Genomic DNA, 23616 nt, shown 5'->3' with positions numbered 1-23616 from the left:
ATATAACACCAGCTAGAACAGAGAGAGATTAGTATATAACACCAGCTAGAACAGAGAGAGATTAGTATATAACACCAGCTAGAACAGAGAGAGATTAGAGTATATAACACCAGCTAGAACAGAGAGAGATTAGAGTATATAACACCAGCTAGAACAGAGAGAGATTAGTATATAACACCAGCTAGAACAGAGACAGATTAGTATATAACACCAGCTAGAACAGAGAGAGATTAGAGTATATAACACCAGCTAGAACAGAGAGAGATGACAGAGTATATAACACCAGCTAGAACAGAGAGAGATTAGTATATAACACCAGCTAGAACAGAGAGAGATTAGTATATAACACCAGCTAGAACAGAGAGAGATTAGAGTATATAACACCAGCTAGAACAGAGAGAGATTAGTATATAACACCAGCTAGAACAGAGAGAGATGACAGAGTATATAACACCAGCTAGAACAGAGAGAGATTAGACCCTATATCTAGTTGATTCCCCACTAGGGTCAATACATTTAGTTGATTCCCTACCAGGGTCAATACGTCTAGTTGATTCCCTACTAGGGTCAATACATTTAGTTGATTCCCTACTAGGGTCAATACAGCTAGTTGATTCCCTATATCTAGTTGATTCCCCACTAGGGTCAATACATCTGGTTGATTCCCTACTAAGGTCAATACATTTAGTTGATTCCCCACTAGGGACAATACATTTAGTTGATTCCCTACTAGGGTCAATACATCTAGTTGATTCCCTACTAGGGTCAATACATCTAGTTGATTCCCTACTAAGGTCAATACGTTTAGTTGATTCCCTACTAGGGTCAATACATCTAGTTGATTCCCTACTAGGGTCAATACATCTAGTTGAGTCCCTACTGGGGTCAATACGTCTAGTTGATTCCCCACTAGGGTCAATACATTTAGTTGATTCCCTACTAAGGTCAATACATTTAGTTGATTCCCTACTAAGGTCAATACATTTAGTTGATTCCCCACTAGGGTCAATACATCTAGTTGATTCCCTACTAAGGTCAATACATTTAGTTGATTCCCTACTAGGGTCAATACATCTAGTTGATTCCCTACTAGGGTCAATACATCTAGTTGAGTCCCTACTGGGGTCAATACGTCTAGTTGATTCCCCACTAGGGTCAATACATTTAGTTGATTCCCTACTAAGGTCAATACATTTAGTTGATTCCCTACTAAGGTCAATACATTTAGTTGATTCCCCACTAGGGTCAATACATCTAGTTGATTCCCTACTAAGGTCAATACATTTAGTTGATTCCCTACTAGGGTCAATACATTTAGTTGATTCCCTACTAGGGTCAATACATTTAGTTGATTCCCTACTAGGGTCAATACATTTAGTTGATTCCCTACTAGGGTCAATACATTTAGTTGATTCCCCACTAGGGTCAATACATTTAGTTGATTCCCTACTAGGGTCAATACATTTAGTTGAGTCCCTACTAGGGTCAATACATTTTATTATATTGTTGAATTGAGTTTTAATGTCTGGATTCTGTCAGCGTTCTCGGCATCACAGATTGGATCGGGCCCTTAGGTTTGGACCGAGGGAAATGGGCCAGACAAAACGGGTACATACCTTTCCCTTGGAATGTGGTACTCCCAGAGGACACTGGTGCACGCCGCCCAGCAGAGCAGCCACGGCGAAGCTGTAGCCGCTGACGGCCTCTGGAGAGCTCTTCAGGTTGTTGATGCGCTCCGCACAGCGCTCCAGCAGCGGAGTCAGCTGATAGGGCAGCGCCACGGCAACGCAGCGTAAACACCAGGCCGCCGCCAAACGGGCCGCCATGCTGGGGTGGAGCAGCACAGAGGAGACCGTCTCCAGGAGACCTGAGGGGTCAGGGGCCAGGGTTACTTATGACTACCCTATAATTGTATACTTGTTAGGAGCCCTATAATTGTATACTTGTTAGGTGCCCGATAATTGTATACTTGTTAGAAGCCCTATAATTGTGTACTTGTTAGGAGCCCTATAATTGTATACTTGTTAAGAGCCCTATAATTGTGTACTTGTTAGGAGCTCTATAATTGTGTACTTGTTAGGAGCCCTATAATTGTATACTTGTTAAGAGCCCTATAATTGTGTACTTGTTAGGAGCTCTATAATTGTGTACTTGTTAGGAGCCCTATAATTGTGTACTTGTTAGGAGCCCTATAATTGTATACTTGTTAGGAGCCCTATAATTGTATACTTGTTAGGAGCCCTATAATTGTATACTTGTTAGGTGCCCTATAATTGTATACTTGTGAGGACCTCACATTACATTATCAAGTGTATGAGGACTTTTTCAGTTGGTCCTGTGTGTGTGCCTGCATTCATGCATGGTGTGTGATTGATTGACTGTGTGTGTGTGTGTGTGTGTTTGAACAGTATATCCGGTGTGTGTGTGGTGTGTGTTGGAATAGTATATCCAGTGTGTGTGGGTGTGTGTGTGTGAATAGTATATCCAGTGTGTGTGGGTGTGTGTGTGTGAATAGTATATCCAGTGTGTGTGGGTGTGTGTGTGTGAATAGTATATCCAGTGTGTGTGGGTGTGTGTGTGTGAATAGTATATCCAGTGTGTGTGGGTGTGTGTGTGTGAATAGTATATCCAGTGTGTGTGGGTGTGTGTGTGTGAATAGTATATCCAGTGTGTGTGGGTGTGTGTGTGTGAATAGTATATCCAGTGTGTGTGGGTGTGTGTGTGTGAGAATAGTACAGTGCCTTGCGAAAGTATTCGGCCCCCTTGAACTTTGCGACCTTTTGCCACATTTCAGGCTTCAAACATAAAGATATAAAACTGTATTTTTTGTGAAGAATCAACAACAAGTGGGACACAATCATGAAGTGGAACGACATTTATTGGATATTTCAAACTTTTTTAACAAATCAAAAACTGAAAAATTGGGCGTGCAAAATTATTCAGCCCCTTTACTTTCAGTGCAGCAAACTCTCTCCAGAAGTTCAGTGAGGATCTCTGAATGATCCAATGTTGACCTAAATGACTAATGATGATAAATACAATCCACCTGTGTGTAATCAAGTCTCCGTATAAATGCACCTGCACTGTGATAGTCTCAGAGGTCCGTTAAAAGCGCAGAGAGCATCATGAAGAACAAGGAACACACCAGGCAGGTCCGAGATACTGTTGTGAAGAAGTTTAAAGCCGGATTCTGATACAAAAAGATTTCCCAAGCTTTAAACATCCCAAGGAACACTGTGCAAGCGATAATATTGAAATGGAAGGAGTATCAGACCACTGCAAATCTACCAAGACCTGGCCGTCCCTCTAAACTTTCAGCTCATACAAGGAGAAGACTGATCAGAGATGCAGCCAAGAGGCCCATGATCACTCTGGATGAACTGCAGAGATCTACAGCTGAGGTGGGAGACTCTGTCCATAGGACAACAATCAGTCGTATATTGCACAAATCTGGCCTTTATGGAAGAGTGGCAAGAAGAAAGCCATTTCTTAAAGATATCCATAAAAAGTGTTGTTTAAAGTTTGCCACAAGCCACCTGGGAGACACACCAAACATGTGGAAGAAGGTGCTCTGGTCAGATGAAACCAAAATTGAACTTTTTGGCAACAATGCAAAACGTTATGTTTGGCGTAAAAGCAACACAACTGAACACACCATCCCCACTGTCAAACATGGTGGTGGCAGCATCATGGTTTGGGCCTGCTTTTCTTCAGCAGGGACAGGGAAGATGGTTAAAATTGATGGGAAGATGGATGGAGACAAATACAGGACCATTCTGGAAGAAAACCTGATGGAGTCTGCAAAAGACCTGAGACTGGGACGGAGATTTGTCTTCCAACAAGACAATGATCCAAAACATAAAGCAAAATCTACAATGGAATGGTTCAAAAATAAACATATCCAGGTGTTAGAATGGCCAAGTCAAAGTCCAGACCTGAATCCAATCGAGAATCTGTGGAAAGAACTGAAAACTGCTGTTCACAAATGCTCTCCATCCAACCTCACTGAGCTCGAGCTGTTTTGCAAGGAGGAATGGGAAAAATTTTCAGTCTCTCGATGTGCAAAACTGATAGAGACATACCCCAAGCGACTTACAGCTGTAATCGCAGCAAAAGGTGGCGCTACAAAGTATTAACTTAAGGGGGCTGAATAATTTTGCACGCCCAATTTTTCAGTTTTTGACTTGTTAAAAAAAAGTTTGAAATATCCAATAAATGTCGTTCCACTTCATGATTGTGTCCCACTTGTTGTTGATTCTTCACAAAAAAATACAGTTTTATATCTTTATGTTTGAAGCCTGAAATGTGGCAAAAGGTCGCAAAGTTCAAGGGGGCCGAATACTTTCGCAAGGCACTGTATATCCAGTGTGTGTGGGTGTGTGTGTGAATAGTATATCCAGTGTGTGTGTGTGTGTGTGAATAGTATATCCAGTGTGTGTGGGTGTGTGTGTGCTGCATTCCTGCATGGCGTGTGTTCTGTGTAATGTCCTACCAATGGAGGGTTCCTGTATGAGCGGTGAGGATGTGGCACTAAGACTCTGCACCAGGCTGCCCAGCTCTTTGAGGGCACAGACCATCACGTGTTGACTGGCAGAAACATCAGCTGCTCCTGCCTTGTTCTCTCCACTGGTGTCATTCACTACTGCTTCTGGAGCGGGAGAGGAGAGGGAAGGAGGAAGGAGAGGGAAGGAGGAGGGAGGAGAGGGAGAGAGAAGAAGGAAGGAGGAGGGAGAGAGAAGGAGGAAGGAGAGGGAAGGAGGAGGGAGGAGAGGGAAGGAGGAGGGAGGAGAGGGAGAGGGAAGGAGGAGAGGGAGAGGGAAGGAGGAGGGATGAGAGGGAGAGGGAAGAAGAGGGGTGAGAGGGAGAGAGGGAAGGAGGAGGGAGGAGAGGGAGAGAGGGAAGGAGGGAGGGAGGAGAGGAGAGGGAAGGAGGAGGGAGGAGAGGAGAGGGAAGGAGGAGGGAGGAGAGGAGAGGGAAGGAGGAGGGAGGAGAGAAGAAGAGAGGGAGACAGGAGAGGGAAGGAGGAAGAGGGGCCAAAGTAGTTTTGAGCACATTGTCAAGATGACTCATTGTATTATCGTTTAATAAACTTCAAGGAATCTCTAGCTAACAGGTAACCTCTAGCTAACAGGCAACCTCTAGCTAACAGGTAACAGTCAACCTCTAGCTAACAGGTAACAGGCAACCTCTAGCTAACCGGTAACCTATAGCTAATCTCTAGCTAACAGGTAACAGGCAACCTCAGGCTAACAGGCAACCTCGGGCTAACAGGCAACCTCGGGCTAACAGGCAACCTCGGGCTAACAGGCAACCTCGGGCTAACCTCTAGCTAACAGGAAACCGGTAACATCTAGCTAACAGGAAACCTCTAGCTAACAGGTAACCTCTAGCTAACAGGTAACAGGGACATTGTAATATATCTATATTATTATCATGCATTAACAGTACTAAATATCAGCATTAAGACAGACAGCACAAAGGACTGAGGATTCATCATCACCAGGACATTTAATGAACCCACATATAATATAGCTGGGAGTTTGCATCAAATAGGACATCTGCCATGGTTTCTCTGCTGGCGAAAGATCGGCAAGACATCTGGATTTATGAAATGTATTGGCTTTAATAGATATGTTTTCCCCCTCTTACTTTAGTCTCATTCGAGATGGTTCCTATGATGAATTAAAACCCTCAGAGCTCAGTAGGAAGAAATTATGTTGTTTTCTATGATATACAGTACTAGTCCAAAGTTTGGACACACCTACTCATTCAAGGGTTTTTCTTTATTTTTACTATGTTCTACATTGTAGAATAACAGTGAAGACATCACAACTATGAAGAAATAACACATATGGAGTCATGTAGTAACCAAAACAAGTGTTAGTCAAATCAACATATTTTTAATATTTTAGTAGCAACCCTTTGCCTTGATGACAGCTTTGTTCTCTTGGCATTCTCTCAACCAGCTGCACCTGGAATGCTTTTCCAACAGCCTTGAAGGAGTTCCCACACATGCTGAGCACTTGTTGGCTGCTTTTCCTTCACTCTGCGAGCCAACTCCTCCCAAACCATCTCAATTGGGTTGAGGTCAGGTGATTGTAGAGGCCAGGTCATCTGATGCAGCACTCCATCACTCTCCTTCTTAGTCAAACAGCCCTTACACAGCCTGGAGGTGTGTTGGGTCATTGTCCTGTTGAAAAACAAATGATAGTCCCACTAAACCCAAACCAGATGGGATGGCGTATCACTGCAGAATGCTGTGGTAGCCATGCTGGTTAAGTGTGCCTTGAATTCTAAATAAATCCCACAGTGTCACCAGCAAAGCACCCCCACACCATCACACCTCCTCCTCCATGCTTCACGGTGGGAACCACACATGCAGAGATCACCCGTTCACCTACTCTGCATCTCACAAAGACACGGCGGTTGGAACCAAAAATCTCAAATTTGGACTCATCAGACCCAAAGGACAAATTTCCACCAGTCTAATGTCCATTGCTCGTGTTTCTTGGCCCAACCGAGTCTCTTCTTCTTATTGGTGGCCTTTAGTAATGGTTTCTTTGCAGCAATTCGACCATGAAGGCCTGATTCTCCTCTGAACAGATGATGTTGAGATGTGTCTGTTAATTTATTTGGGCTGGTAACTCTAATACACCTATCCTCTGCAGCAGAGGTAACTCTGGGTCTTCCTTTCCTGTGGCGGTCCTCATGAGAGACAGTTAACTCTAATGAACCTATCCTCTGCAGCAGAGGTAACTCTGGGTCTTCCTTTCCTGTGGCGGTCCTAATGAGAGCCAGTTAACTCTAATGAACCTATCCTCTGCAGCAGAGGTAACTCTGGGTCTTCCTTTCCTGTGGCGGTCCTCATGAGTTATTCAAATTTTCCACATTGACCGACCTTCATGTCTTAAAGTAATGATGGATTGTCGTTTCTCTTTGTTTATTTGAGCTGTTCTTGCCATAATATGGACTTGGTATTTTACCAAATAGGGCTGTCTTCTGTATAACACCCCTACCTTGTCACAACACAACTGATTGGCTCAAACACAGGCAAAGGGTGGCTACTTTGAATAATCTCAAAAATAAAATATATTTTGATTTGTTTTGGTTACTACATGATTCCATATGTGTTATTTCATAGTTTACAATGTAAAAAAAATGAAGAAAAACCCTGGAATGAGTAGGTGTGTCCAAACTATTGACTGGTACTGGAGTAGAAAGATGGCCAGTTGACACAGACAGTTGACACAGACAGTTGACACAGAAGGTTTCAGAGGGAATCACAGAGTAAGAATCTGGAGAAGTTATTTTGTAAAAATAAAATAAAAAGTGATTGTGATGATAGGATGGGAGTAATTCCAAATGATGTCACACACAAAAAGACCAATTAGTTCATGTCTGTTTTGTTTTTTATAAAAGCTCCCCAGGGGGGGATAAAAGGCTTGCTTTTGCTGAGTGTGTGAGTTAATTGGTTAATTGCTTTTCATCTCTATAACAAGATAAAGTGATATATTTTTTTTACAGGTTAGCAGGGTATAGTTAAATACACTATAGGGAGTGTGGAATGGTAACTGAGAGTTGCACAATTTCAGCAACTTCGCCAAAATCCCTGGTTTTCCAGAAATCCTGGTTGGAATATTACAGGGAGATAAGAAGGAAACACGGAATCCTCCAACCAAGATTTTCTGGAAACACAGGGAATTCTGGGAAAGTTGCCCTATCTACTGTACATATATTAAAGCCAGACTCAGCCCCAAATAAAATGTCCCCCCCCTGGTTTAAAACATATTGTACTGTATAGATCAGGGACGGGCAACGCCAGTCCTCGAGGGCCTGATTGGTAGAACACCTTTTCTCCATCTCTATCAAACACAGCTGATTAATCCAGAATCCTCCATGTCCCCCCCCTGGTTTAAAACATATTGTACTGTATAGATCAGGGACGGGCAACGCCAGTCCTCCAGGGCCTGATTGGTAGAACACCTTTTCTCCATCTCTAGAAAACACAGCTGATTAATCACATTGCATCCCAAACTGAAGATCATGATTAGGTGATTATTAGAGTCAGGTGTGTGAGCTGGGGCTGGGTGGGCAAAACTGTGACACCAAATCAGGCCCCCGAGGACTGGAGTTGCCAGCCCACATGACTAGGGATGTGAGTGCTACAGGGTGGTAGTCATGTCAGGCCACCGAGGACTGGAGTTGCCCTGGTCTACGGTGTCTGGGATGATGAAGTTGATGCATGCCATAACAAGCCTTTTAAAGCACTTCATGACTACAGATGTGACTGCTACAGGGCGGTGGTCACGTCAGGCCCCCGAGGACTGGAGTTGTTGACATGACGTCTGTCCTGGGTTTGTTTTGTCGCCCCGAACAGTTTGATATTTCATAATCACTTAATAACATGAGACTTACAGAGTCTGTCTTTAATGGGTTATAATCTCTATAGTAGTAGCAGTAAAATGTTAGTCTCATTCTGGAAAAACCTACAATGCATCCAAAATGCCACCCTATTCCCTAGTATAGTGTACCACCCACAGGGCTCTATAGGGCTCCACGTAGAGAGTAAGGGACCATTTCAGATGCATAAGGCCCTAGAATGGCTGGAGATGTAAGAAACTGTCAATACCAGCAGAACTGTGCCTCCGAGCAGAGGTAAGAGCTGAGATGAGAAAAAGAAGAACGAGAGAGAGAGAGAGAGAGAGAGAGAGAGAGAGAGAGAGAGAGAGAGAGAGATGAGAGAAAGAGCAAGAGGAGAGAGAGAGATCAGTAGAGTCAGAGGATGAGCAGAGCAAGCGAAAAGCCCACACAACAAAAGCACACCCACTCCAAAATGAGAGATGGAAAAACAAAAGGCTTGTGTGTTGGAGAACCCCAACTTCCACTTAGTCAGTGGGAGACTGGACCAGTCAGTCAGTGGGAGACTGGACCAGTCATTCAGTGGGAGACTGGACCAGTCAGTCAGTGGGAGACTGGACCAGTCAGTCAGTGGGAGACTGGACCAGTCAGTCAGTGGGAGACTGGACCAGTCAGTCAGTGGGAGACTGGACCAGTCAGTCAGTGGGAGACTGGACCAGTCAGTCAGTGGGAGACTGGACCAGTCAGTCAGTGGGAGACTGGACCAGTCAGTCAGTGGGAGACTGGACCAGTCAGTCAGTGGGAGACTGGACCAGTCAGTCAGTGGGAGACTGGACCAGTCAGTCAGTGGGAGACTGGACCAGTCAGTCAGTGGGAGACTGGACCAGTCAGTCAGTGGGAGACTGGACCAGTCAGTCAGTGGGAGACTGGACCAGTCAGTCAGTGGGAGACTGGACCAGTCAGTGGGAGACTGGACCAGTCAGTGGGAGACTGGACCAGTCAGTGGGAGACTGGACCAGTCAGTGGGAGACTGGACCAGTCCGTGGGAGACTGGACCAGTCAGTGGGAGACTGGACCAGTCCGTGGGAGACTGGACCAGTCAGTGGGAGACTGGACCTAAGTTGAAGTTGGGATTTGACCCTTTACAAAAGTACAAATTGTGAGAAAACAAGAAAGAAAAACCCCAAAGTAAAATCATAAGAAATTAGGATCAAATTAAACAAATTAAATGAAGTATATCTTAAATTATGAGAACTAAAATGCAATAATAATAATAATAATAATAATAATGTGGATGTGTACTTACTCTGTAAAGCTCTGAACCGTGAAATCTCCCCCCCATCTATCTCCTTACCCACAGCCCTCATCTGTTTACTGATAGCCTGGCAGATGTCTTTCCCCGCAGCGATCTGGGCCTTCTCCCCAAGCAGCCCCCCCAGAGTGGAGCGCAGCATGAACGACACACAGCGACGGGAGTACACCTGTTAACACACACACACCCTTAGTGTTAACACACACACACACCCTTAGTGTTAACACACACACACACACACCCTTAGTGTTAACACACACACACACACACCCTTAGTGTTAACACACACACACACACACACACACACACCCTTAGCCCCTCTACTGTATATAGCCCCTCTACTGTATATAGCCCCTCTACTGTTATATAGCCCCTCTACTGTTATATAGCCTGGTTACTATATATAGCCCCCCTACTGTATATAGCCCCTCTACTGTACAGAGCCCCTCTACTGTACATAGCCCCTCTACTGTACATAGCCCCTCTACTGTATATAGCCCCTCTACTGTATATAGCCCCTCTACTGTATATAGCCCCCCTACTGTATATAGCCCCTCTCCTGTATATAGCCCCTCTCCTGTATATAGCCCCTCTCCTGTATATAGCCCCTCTCCTGTATATAGCCCCTCTCCTGTATATAGCCCCTCTCCTGTATATAGCCCCTCTCCTGTATATAGCCCCTCTACTGTATATAGCCCCTCTACTGTATATAGCCCCTCTACTGTATATAGCCTCTCTACTGTATATAGCCCCCCTACTGTATATAGCCCCCCTACTGTATATAGCCTCTCTACTGTATATAGCCTCTCTACTGTATATAGCCTGGTTACTGTATACAGCCTCTACTGTATATAGCCTGGTTACTGTATACAGCCCCTCTACTGTATATAGCCTCTCTACTGTATATAGCCCCCCTACTGTATATAGCCCCCCTACTGTATATAGCCTCTCTACTGTATATAGCCTCTCTACTGTATATAGCCTGGTTACTGTATACAGCCTCTACTGTATATAGCCTGGTTACTGTATACAGCCCCTCTACTGTATATAGCCTCTACTGTAATTATTCGCTGTTATTTACTTCCTTACGTATCTGAGTTGAAAATGCCATGGAAACCCATGTAACTTGTATTTCTCATTCGGTACATGAGAATTTAACGGTAAAAGTTATTTTTATGTGTACTATGTCATCACACACAGTCTTTTATCGGCAAAAAGTATGTTTGATGAAAACACACCTACAGTAGGAAATGTCATGTTTTATGCAGATTTTAAAATGTATGTGTATATATATGTATGTATGCTAACACAATGCTAACTTCCCTAGCATGGATAGCATAATGCTATGTGATTGTCATTGAAAACTCCCATAGCAATAGTTATGCTAACACAATGCTAACTTCCCTAGCATGGACAGCATAATGCTACTCACCGCCTCCACGTGTGTCTGGGTGGCCCGCGGGTGGCTGACCAGGTCCAGGACATGAGACAGGAACGTGGCAAAGTTCCGCTCCAGCCACTGGCCGCCCAGCGTGGTCACGAATACAACATATGCCTATTGGAGGAGAGAAGGAACATTACACAATTACATTATCACCTTATTATGAATGGTTATAACACCACCATCACCTCGTTATGAATGGTTATAACACCACCATCACCTCGTTATGAATGGTTATAACACCACCATCACCTCGTTATGAATGGTTATAACACCACCACCACGTTATGAATGGTTATAACACCACCACCACCACGTTATGAATGGTTATAACACCACCACCACCACCATGTTATGAATGGTTATAACACCACCTTATGAATGGTTATTACACCACCTTATGAATGGTTATTACACCATCACCTTGTTACGAATGGTTATAACACCATCATCACCTTGTTACGAATGGTTATAACACCACCGCCTTATGAATGGTTATTACACCACCACCTTATGAATGGTTATAACACCAATATCACTGGTACCACACTCACCCCAATATCACTGGTACCACACCCCCCAACATCACTGGTACCACCCCCCCCCAACATCACTGGTACCACACCCCCCCCAACATCACTGGTACCACACCCCCCCCAACATCACTGGTACCACACCCCCCCCAACATCACTGGTACCACACACCCCCCAACATCACTGGTACCACACACCCCCCAACATCACTGGTACCACACCCCCCAACATCACTGGTACCACACCCCCCAACATCACTGGTACCACACCCCCTAACATCACTGGTACCACAACCCCTAACATCACTGGTACCACAACCCCCAACATCACTGGTACCACACATACCACACACACACACACACCAATATCACTGGTACCACACACACCAATATCACTGGTAGCACACACACCAATATCACTGGTAGCACACACACACACCAATATCACTGGTAGCACACACACACCAATATCACTGGTAGCACACACCAATCAGCGTGTTTGAGGGGATCAGTTTGAGCTGTCTGACTGTGCAGAATCACTCCTCTTCATCACATAATGATCAGTTACTGGGGATGAATGTGATTTGTAGATCTGTGATTCTCCAGTCGGACAGCGATGTCGTCCATCTCAAACAAGCACATTATTATTCAACAACCTACCCAAACGGGAGGGACATCTACGTACCTGTGTGACTCCCACCCGCACCTCCCTGCTGACAGAGCCCCCTCCCTTCAGCATCTCCCCCCCGCTCTTCAGGAAGCCAGACCCCCCTCTTAGGAAGCCTGTAGCCATCAGCTCCAACACCTCGTCTAGCGTGGCGCGTTTCACGTTCTGACGCATCACTAGAGGAGACGGTAACATAGCATAGGGACAGAGGTCGGGGGGGGGGTACCAGTGATATTGGTTAAGCACAGGGTTTGGAGGGCTCTGAGATATGATCGTCAGTCAGCACAGGGTTTGGAGGGCTCTGAGATATGATCGTCAGTCAGCACAGGGTTTGGAGGGCTCTGAGATATGATCGTCAGTCAGCACAGGGTTTGGAGGGCTCTGAGATATGATCGTCAGTCAGCACAGGGTTTGGAGGGCTCTGTTTGTGAATGTTAATATAGTCTATAGCCTAGAATGAAATACACGAGGAACATGGAAACACCGCAGCATTAGGAAAGCACCACTTCTGCAGCTTCAAAATGACTAAGACATATTTTAATAACGAGTAAGACATATATTTTAATAATGACTAAGACATATACTAATTATTAAAATATATGTCTTAGTCATTATTAAAATATATGTCTTAGTCATTATTAAAATAAGACATATATTTTAATAATGAGTAAGACACAAGGTAATCATGTAACTTGACATCCAGTTCCTATACTTGTGTAGTAGCTTTCATTATTACAATAACATTGCTACATAGATATTTATATTATAATTATATGTTTATTACACAGGCACAAGAACAGTTTAATGTTAAGTGTTACTAAGGATGCTAACTGTAACAAAATACGGCTGTTAAGTGTTGAATGGAAACTAAATATCCAAAAACGGCTTTCTTGAATAAACTAAAGCCAAGGCTGGAGGAAAACCATGAATAAACTAGAGCCAAGGCTGGAGGAAAACCATGAATAAACTAGAGCCAAGGCTGGAGGAAAACCATGAATAAACTAGAGCCAAGGCTGGAGGAAAACCATGAATAAACTAGAGCCAAGGCTGGAGGAAAACCATGAATAAACTAGAGCCAAGGCTGGAGGAAAACCATGAATAAACTAGAGCCAAGGCTGGAGGAAAACCATGAATAAACTAGAGCCAAGGCTGGAGGAAAACCATGAATAAACTAGAGCCAAGGCTGGAGGAAAACCATGAATAAACTAGAGCCAAGGCTGGAGGAAAACCATGAATAAACTAGAGCCAAGGCTGGAGCAAAACCATGTTAGTCTGTAGTCAGAGTAAACTATCCATTTCAAAAAGTAACAGCAGAGTTCCCCAACTGGCAGCCCGTTATAAAAAATAAAACATTATAATTAAAAATAAAATATTTTGTATTATTCATTGTTACATGTGCAGAGTATTCACAAAGTATTCAGACCCCTTGACTTTTTCCACATTTTGTTATGTTACAGCCTTATTCTAAAATTGAGTAAAATATGTTTTTCCTCCATAATCTACACACAACGCCCCATAATGACATCACAATGCCCCATAATGACATCACAATGCCCCATAATGACATCACAATGTCCCATAATGACATCACAATGCCCCATAATGACATCACAATGCCCCATAATGACATCACAATACCCCATAATGACAAAGCCAAAACCAGTTGGTTTGAAATGTTTCAAAATAAAATAAACTGAGATATCACGTTTTTTAGGTATTCAGACCCTTTACTCAGTACTTTGTTTGAAGCACATTTGGCAGTAATTACAGCCTCGAGTCTTCTTGGGTATGATGCTAAACGCTTGGCAAATCAAATCAAATCAAATTTTATTTGTCACATACACATGGTTAGCAGATGTTAATGCGAATGTAGCGAAATGCTTGTGCTTCTAGTTCCGACAATGCAGTAATAACCAACAAGTAATCTAACTAACAATTCCAAAACTACTGTCTTGTACACAGTGTAAGGGGAGTCTTCTTGGGTATGATGCTAAACGCTTGGCATACCTGTATTTGGGGAGTTTCTCCTATTCTTCTCTGCAGATCCTCTCAAGCCCTGTCAGGTTGGATGGGGAGTGTCACTGCACATCTATTTTCAGGTCTCTCCAGAGATGTTAGATCGGGTTCAAGTCCGGGCTCTGGCTAGGCCACTCATGGACATTCAGAGATTTGTCCCAAAGCCACTCCTGTGTTGTCTTGGCTGTGTGCTTAGAGTCGTTGTCCTGTTGGAAGGTGAACCTTCACCCCAGTCTGAGGTCCTGAGCACTCTGGAGCAGGTTTTCATCAAGGATCTCTCTTTACTTTGCTCCGTTCATCTTTCCCTCGATCCGAACTTGTCTCCCAGTCCCAGTCACTGAAAAACATCCCCACAGCATGATGCTCCCACCACCATGCGTCACCGTAGGGATGGTGCCAGGTTTCCTCTAGATGTGACACTTGGCATTAAGACAAAAGAGTTCAGCCGTGGTGTCATCAGACCAGAGAATCTGCCTTTTACTGAGGAATGGCTTCTGTCTGGCCACTCTACCATAAAGGCCTGATTGGTGGAGTGCTGAAGAGATGGTTGTTCTCCCATCTCAACAGAGGAACTCTGGAGCTCTGTCAGGTCAGGTTCTTGGTCACCTCCCTGACCAAGGCTCTTCTCCCCCGATTGCTCAGTTTGGCTGGGCGGCCAGCTCTAGCAATAATCTTGGTGGTTCCAAACTTCTTCCATTTCAGAATGATGGAGGCCACTGTGTTCTTGGGGACCTTCAATGCTACAGACATTTTCTTGGTACCTTTCCCCAGATCTGTGCCTCGACACAATCCTGTCTCTGAGATCTACGGACAATTCCTTCGACCTCATGACTTGGTTTTTGCTCTGACATGCACTGTCAGCTGTGGGACCTTATATAGACAGGTGTGTGTCTTTCCAAATCATGTCCAATAAATAGATTTTACCAGAAGTGGATCATCTCAGGGATGATCAATGGTAACAGGATGCACCGGAGCTGAATTCCGAGTCTCATAGCAAACTGTCTGAATACTTATAGCGTATTTCCATTTCTGCTTTTAATACATCTGCAAAAATGTCTAAAAACCTATTTTTGCATTGTCATTATGGGGTATTGTGTGTAGATTCATGTAGAAAAACTATTATTTAATTTATTTTAGAATAAGGCTGTACCGTAACAAAATCTCAACCCCCCCCACTGGGATCTCAACCCCCCCCCCCCCCCCCCCCCCCCACCTCACACCTGGGATCTCAACCCCCCCCACCCCCCACTGGGATCGCAACTCACCCCCCCCCCCCCCCCCACTGGGATCTCAACCCCCCCCCCACCTCACACTGGGATCTCAACCCCCCCCACCCCCCCACCTGACACTGGGATCTCAACCCACCCCCCAACCTGACACTGGGATCTCAACCCCCCCCCACTGGGATCTCAACTCCCCCCCCTCACACCTGGGATCTCAACCCCCCCCCACTGGGATCTCAACCCCCCCCACCCCCCAACCTGACACTGGGATCTCGACCCACCCCCCCACCTCACACTGGGATCTCAACCCAACCCCCCACCTCACACTGGGATCTCAACCCACCCCCCCACCTCACACTGGGATCTCAACCCACCCCCCCACCTCACACTGGGATCTCAACCCACCCCCCCACCTCACACTGGGATCTCAACCCCCCCACCTCACACTGGGATCTCAACTCCCCCCCACCTCACACTGGGATTTCAACCCCCACCCCCCCCAACACTGGGATCTCAACCCCCCCAACCTCACGCTGGGATCTCAACCCCCCACACCCCCACCTCACACTGGGATCTCAACCCCCCCAATACTGGGATCTCAACCCCCCACCTCACACTGGGATCTCAACCCCCCCACTGGGATCTCAAACCCCCCCACTGAGACCCATCAGAGAGCCCCTCGACATTATCAACGAGACCCATCAGAGAGCCCCTCGACATTATCAACGAGACCCATCAGAGAGCCCCTCGACATTATCAACGAGACCCATCAGAGAGCCCCTCGACATTATCAACGAGACCCATCAGAGAGCCCCTCGACATTATCAACGAGACCCATCAGAGAGCCCCTCGACATTATCAACGAGACCCATCAGAGAGCCCCTCGACATTATCAACGAGACCCATCAGAGAGCCCCTCGACATTATCAACGAGACCCATCAGAGAGCCCCTCGACATTATCAACGAGACCCATCAGAGAGCCCCTCGACATTATCAACGAGACCCATCAGAGAGCCCCTCGACATTATCAACGAGACCCATCAGAGAGCCCCTCGACATTATCAATGAGACCCATCAGCGAGCCCCTCGATTAATCCCACAGCAGATGAATACACTAACTGTTATTGGCTCTGGATAAGAGCGTCAGCTAAATGACTAACATATCAAACCTGACAAAGGAAACCCCATTAGAGCGTGCTCCTAACCTGCAGCTTGTTTGGGCATCAGGGCCGTGGCCATGACGGTTCCTAGTAGTTTGGATACGGCTACCCTCACTCCATAGTTCGATCCTTCCAGGGCCTTGAAGCACAGAGTAGCTACGTTCTCCAGCTCGGCGGTCCACATGAATACAGCCTCATTCTGCAGCTCTAGCAGACACTATAGACAGAGAGGACAGGGTGAGAGAAAGAAAGAGCGAGACAGAAAGAGAGACAGAAAGAGAGAGACAGAGAGACCGAGTTAATCGTTAGATCCTTCCAGGGCCTTGAAGCACAGAGTAGCTACGTTCTCCAGCTATGTGGTCCACTTGAATGCGCCAGCCTCTCCCGCCGGCCGGATGGTTCTCGTTCTCCCGCCGGCAGATGGCCATCGTTCTCCCGCCGGCCGATGGCCATCGTTCTCCCGCCGGCCGATGGTTATCGTTCTCCCGCCGGCCGATGGTTATCGTTCTCCCGCCGGCCGATGGTTATCGTTCTCCCGCCAACCGATGGTTATCGTTCTCCCGCCAACCGATGGTTACCGTTCTCCCGCCAACCGATGGTTACCGTTCTCCCGCCGACCGATGGTTATCGTTCTCCCGCCGACCGATGGTTATCGTTCTCCCGCCAACCGATGGTTATCATTATATCTGAGAACATTCACAATTTGTGGACTGTTGCACAGTATTCACTAACCTTAGCCACAGCACAGCGCACAGCCATGGAGCGGTCTGTGAGTAGGGAACGAGCGTTCTTATAGATGTCTCTATGGCAAGAGGCTGCTGCTCCACCAAGACCATTCAACACCTTCTGTAGACTGAGTAGAATCTCACTACGACCCTGGGACTGGAGACAGAGGGAGGAGGAGGGGAGGAGAGGGATGAGACAGAGGAAGGGAATGAGACAGAGGAAGGGAATGAGAGAGAGGAAGGGAATGAGAGAGAGGAGGGAATGAGAGAGAGGAGGGGATGAGAGAGGAGAGGGGATGAGAGAGGAGAGGGGATGAGAGAGGAGAGGGGATGAGAGAGGAGAGAGGAGAGGGGGTGAGAGGGGAGGGGGTGAGAGGGGAGGGAAGAGAGAGAGGAGGGGGTGAGAGGGGAGGGAAGAGAGAGAGGAGGGGGTGAGAGGGGAGGGAAGAGAGAGAGAGGAGGGGGTGAGAGGGGAGGGAAGAGAGAGAGGAGGGGGTGAGAGGGGAGGGAAGAGAGGGGAGGGAAGAGAGGGGAGGGAAGAGAGGGGAGGGAATGAGAGGGGAGGGAATGAGAGGGGAGGGAATGAGAGGGGAGGGAAGAGAGAGGAGGGGAGGGAAGAGAGAGGAGGGGAGGGAAGAGAGGGGAGGGGATGAGAGGGGAGGGATGAGAGAGAAGAGGGGATGAGAGGGGAGGGATGAGAGAGAAGAGGGGATGAGAGAGAAGAGGGGATGAGAGGGGAGGGGAGGGAAGAGAGAGGAGGGGAGGGAAGAGAGAGAGAGGAGGGGATGAGAGGGGAGGGATGAGAGAGAGAAGGAGGAGGAGAAGGGGGATGAGAGGAGGAGCGAGGAGAGGAGGAGAAATGGGGTGGCATTACATACAAGTCAATCGAAGTCTATCTATATTGTTGCCAAGATGAACTGTACATTGTTCTGAGCAACAATAGAGATAGTCCTGGTGTTCCTAGAATGTATTTATTTATTTAAATAGGCAAGTCAGAATACCATGATAAGAAGTATTATGAGCTGCTAGGAAGCCCTTACCCCTGCTCTATAAAACCCAGGAAGCCCTTACCCCTGCTCTATAAAACCCAGGAAGCCCTTACCCCTGCTCTATAAAACCCAGGAAGCCCTTACCTCTGCTCTATAAAACCCAGGAAGCCCTTACCCCTGCTCTATAAAACCCAGGAAGCCCTTACCTCTGCTCTATAAAACCCAGGAAGCCCTTACCTCTGCCCTTACCTCTCTATAAAACCCAGGAAGCTGCTCTATAAAACCCAGAAAGCCCTTACCCCTGCTCTATAAAACCCAGGAAGCCCTTACCCCTGCTCTATAAAACCCAGGAAGCCCTTACCCCTGCTCTATAAAACCCAGGAAGCCCTTACCCCTGCTCTATAAAACCCAGGAAGCCCTTACCCCTGCTCTATAAAACCCAGGAAGCCCTTACCCCTGCTCTATAAAACCCAGGAAGCCCTTACCCCTGCTCTATAAAACCCAGGAAGCCCTTACCCCTGCTCTATAAAACCCAGGAAGCCCTTACCCCTGCTCTATAAAACCCAGGAAGCCCTTACCTCTGCTCTATAAAACCCAGGAAGCCCTTACCTCTGCTCTATAAAACCCAGGAAGCCCTTACCTCTGCTCTATAAAACCCAGGAAGCCCTTACCTCTGCTCTATAAAACCCAGGAAGCCCTTACCTCTGCTCTATAAAACCCAGGAAGCCCTTACCTCTGCTCTATAAAACCCAGGAAGCCCTTACCTCTGCTCTATAAAACCCAGGAAGCCCTTACCCCTGCTCTATAAAACCCAGGAAGCCCTTACCCCTGCTCTATAAAACCCAGGAAGCCCTTACCCCTGCTCTATAAAACCCAGGAAGCCCTTACCCCTGCTCTATAAAACCCAGGAAGCCCTTACCCCTGCTCTATAAAACCCAGGAAGCCCTTACCTCTGCTCTATAAAACCCAGGAAGCCCTTACCTCTGCTCTATAAAACCCAGGAAGCCCTTACCCCTGCTCTATAAAACCCAGGAAGCCCTTACCTCTGCTCTATAAAACCCAGGAAGCCCTTACCTCTGCTCTATAAAACCCAGGAAGCCCTTACCCCTGCTCTATAAAACCCAGGAAGCCCTTACCCCTGCTCTATAAAACCCAGGAAGCCCTTACCTCTGCTCTATAAAACCCAGGAAGCCCTTACCTCTGCTCTATAAAACCCAGGAAGCCCTTACCCCTGCTCTATAAAACCCAGGAAGCCCTTACCCCTGCTCTATAAAACCCGGGAAGCCCTTACCCCTGCTCTATAAAACCCAGGAAGCCCTTACCTCTGCTCTATAAAACCCAGGAAGCCCTTACCTCTGCTCTATAAAACCCAGGAAGCCCTTACCTCTGCAGTCTTCAGTGCTTTCAGCATGTTGGAGATGGTGTCGGGGAAGGAGCTTCCCAGCATCCTCCCCATCTTCTCATAGAAGGACCCCACACAGGCCACAGCAGCTCTGCAAAACAAACCACGATGAGCCTAACAGAGGAGTTCATTACCACTCAATTATAGACTGGAAGCTATTCTTTACCCACTCACACCCGGTCAGACAGACAGTACCGGGTCAGAGAGACAGTACCCGGGTCAGACAGACAGTACCCGGGTCAGACAGACAGTACCCGGTCAGACAGACAGACAGACAGTACCCGGTCAGACAGACAGACAGTACCCGGGTCAGGCAGACAGTACCCAGTCAGACAGACAGACAGACAGTACCGGTCAGACAGACAGACAGACAGACAGACAGACAGACAGTACCCGGTCAGACAGACAGACAGTACCCAGTCAGACAGACAGTACCCAGTCAGACAGACAGTACCCGGTCAGACAGACAGACAGTACCCGGTCAGACAGACAGACAGTACCCGGTCAGACAGACAGACAGTACCCGGTCAGACAGACAGTACCCAGTCAGACAGACAGTACCCGGTCAGACAGACAGTACCCGGTCAGACAGACAGACAGTACCCGGTCAGACAGACAGACAGTACCCGGTCAGACAGACAGACAGTACCCGGTCAGACAGACAGTACCGTCTGTCTGTCTGACCGGGTACTGTCTGTCTGTCTGACCGGGTACTGTCTGTCTGTCTGTCTGTCTGTCTGACCGGGTACTGTCTGTCTGACCGGGTACTGTCTGTCTGACCGGGTACTGTCTGTCTGACTGGGTACTGTCTGTCTGTCTGACTGGGTACTGTCTGTCTGTCTGACTGGGTACTGTCTGTCTGTCTGACCGGGTACTGTCTGTCTGACCGGGCACTGTCTGTCTGTCTGACCGGGTACTGTCTGTCTGTCTGACCGGGTACTGTCTGTCTGTCTGACCGGGTACTGTCTGTCTGTCTGACCGGGTACTGTCTGTCTGTCTGACCGGGTACTGTCTGTCTGTCTGACCGGGTACTGTCTGTCTGTCTGACCGGGTAATGTCTGTCTGTCTGACCGGGTACTGTCTGTCTGTCTGACCGGGTACTGTCTGTCTGTCTGTCTGACCGGGTACTGTCTGTCTGTCTGTCTGACCGGGTACTGTCTGTCTGTCTGACCAGACAGACAGACAGTACCCGGTCAGACAGACAGACAGTACCCGGTCAGACAGACAGACAGTACCCGGTCAGACAGACAGACAGTACCCAGTCAGACAGACAGTACCCAGTCAGACAGACAGTAGCCAGTCAGACAGACAGTACCCAGTCAGACAGACAGTAGCCAGTCAGACAGACAGTAGCCAGTCAGACAGACAGTAGCCAGTCAGACAGACAGTAGCCAGTCAGACAGACAGTACCCAGTCAGACAGACAGTACCCAGTCAGACAGACAGTACCCAGTCAGACAGACAGTACCCAGTCAGACAGACAGTACCCAGTCAGACAGAGAGTACCCAGTCAGACAGAGAGTACCCAGTCAGACAGAGAGTACCCAGTCAGACAGACAGTACCCAGTCAGACAGACAGACAGTACCCAGTCAGACAGACAGACAGTACCCAGTCAGACAGACAGACAGTACCCAGTCAGACAGACAGACAGTACCCAGTCAGACAGACAGACAGTACCCAGTCAGACAGACAGACAGTACCCAGTCAGACAGACAGTAGCCAGTCAGACAGACAGTAGCCAGTCAGACAGACAGTAGCCAGTCAGACAGACAGTAGCCAGTCAGACAGACAGTAGCCAGTCAGACAGACAGTAGCCAGTCAGACAGACAGTACCCAGTCAGACAGACAGTACCCAGTCAGACAGACAGTAGCCAGTCAGACAGACAGTAGCCAGTCAGACAGACAGTAGCCAGTCAGACAGACAGTACCCAGTCAGACAGACAGTACCCAGTCAGACAGACAGTAGCCAGTCAGACAGACAGTACCCAGTCAGACAGACAGACAGACAGACAGTACCCAGTCAGACAGACAGACAGACAGACAGTACCCAGTCAGACAGACAGTACCCAGTCAGACAGACAGTACCCAGTCAGACAGACAGTAGCCAGTCAGACAGACAGTAGCCAGTCAGACAGACAGTAGCCAGTCAGACAGACAGTACCCAGTCAGACAGACAGTACCCAGTCAGACAGACAGTACCCAGTCAGACAGACAGTACCCAGTCAGACAGAGAGTACCCAGTCAGACAGAGAGTACCCAGTCAGACAGACAGTACCCAGTCAGACAGACAGACAGTACCCAGTCAGACAGACAGACAGTACCCAGTCAGACAGACAGACAGTACCCAGTCAGACAGACAGACAGTACCCAGTCAGACAGACAGACAGTACCCAGTCAGACAGTACCCAGTCAGACAGACAGACAGTACCCAGTCAGACAGACAGACAGTACCCAGTCAGACAGACAGACAGTACCCAGTCAGACAGACAGTAGCCAGTCAGACAGACAGTAGCCAGTCAGACAGACAGTAGCCAGTCAGACAGACAGTAGCCAGTCAGACAGACAGTACCCAGTCAGACAGACAGTAGCCAGTCAGACAGACAGTAGCCAGTCAGACAGACAGTACCCAGTCAGACAGACAGTACCCAGTCAGACAGACAGACAGTACCCAGTCAGACAGACAGACAGTACCCAGTCAGACAGACAGACAGTACCCAGTCAGACAGACAGACAGTACCCAGTCAGACAGACAGACAGTACCCAGTCAGACAGACAGACAGTACCCAGTCAGACAGACAGACAGTACCCAGTCAGACAGACAGACAGTACCCAGTCAGACAGACAGACAGTACCCAGTCAGACAGACAGACAGTACCCAGTCAGACAGACAGACAGTACCCAGTCAGACAGACAGACAGTACCCAGTCAGACAGACAGTACCCAGTCAGACAGACAGTACACAGTCAGACAGACAGTAGCCAGTCAGACAGACAGTACCCAGTCAGACAGACAGTACCCAGTCAGACAGACAGTAGCCAGTCAGACAGACAGTACCCAGTCAGACAGACAGTACCCAGTCAGACAGACAGACAGTACCCAGTCAGACAGACAGACAGTACCCAGTCAGACAGACAGACAGTACCCAGTCAGACAGACAGACAGTACCCAGTCAGACAGTACCCAGTCAGACAGACAGACAGTACCCAGTCAGACAGACAGACAGTACCCAGTCAGACAGACAGACAGTACCCAGACAGACAGACAGACAGTACCCAGTCAGACAGACAGACAGTAGCCAGTCAGACAGACAGTAGCCAGTCAGACAGACAGTAGCCAGTCAGACAGACAGTACCCAGTCAGACAGACAGTACCCAGTCAGACAGACAGTAGCCAGTCAGACAGACAGTAGCCAGTCAGACAGACAGTACCCAGTCAGACAGACAGACAGACAGACAGACAGACAGACAGACAGTACCCAGTCAGACAGACAGACAGTACCCAGTCAGACAGACAGACAGTACCCAGTCAGACAGACAGACAGTACCCAGTCAGACAGACAGACAGTACCCAGTCAGACAGACAGACAGTACAGTCAGACAGACAGACAGTACCCAGTCAGACAGACAGACAGTACCCAGTCAGACAGACAGACAGTACCCAGTCAGACAGACAGACAGTACCCAGTCAGACAGACAGTACCCAGTCAGACAGACAGTAGCCAGTCAGACAGACAGTAGCCAGTAGACAGACAGTAGCCAGTCAGACAGACAGTACCCAGTCAGACAGACA

General features: G+C 47.5%; 1 protein-coding gene across 1 annotated transcript in view; it reads right to left on the bottom strand.

Moving 5' to 3' along the window:
* Positions 1–23616, bottom strand: part of LOC139367866 (HEAT repeat containing 5B) — a 158847-nt gene that overhangs the window by 126993 nt on the left and 8238 nt on the right. The window contains exons 4-12 of the mRNA XM_071106209.1: positions 19810–19918; positions 17444–17593; positions 16757–16928; positions 12330–12487; positions 11103–11225; positions 9665–9839; positions 8630–8662; positions 4493–4648; positions 1617–1867 (exon numbers count right to left, since the gene is read on the bottom strand). Coding sequence (XP_070962310.1) covers positions 1617–1867; positions 4493–4648; positions 8630–8662; positions 9665–9839; positions 11103–11225; positions 12330–12487; positions 16757–16928; positions 17444–17593; positions 19810–19918 — 1327 coding nt within the window. The remainder of the gene's footprint in view (positions 1–1616; positions 1868–4492; positions 4649–8629; positions 8663–9664; positions 9840–11102; positions 11226–12329; positions 12488–16756; positions 16929–17443; positions 17594–19809; positions 19919–23616) is intronic.

Source organism: Oncorhynchus clarkii, chromosome 16 (assembly GCF_045791955.1).
Source record: "Oncorhynchus clarkii lewisi isolate Uvic-CL-2024 chromosome 16, UVic_Ocla_1.0, whole genome shotgun sequence".
Taxonomy (NCBI): domain Eukaryota; kingdom Metazoa; phylum Chordata; class Actinopteri; order Salmoniformes; family Salmonidae; genus Oncorhynchus; species Oncorhynchus clarkii.
This window is presented reverse-complemented; position numbering and strand designations above follow the sequence as displayed.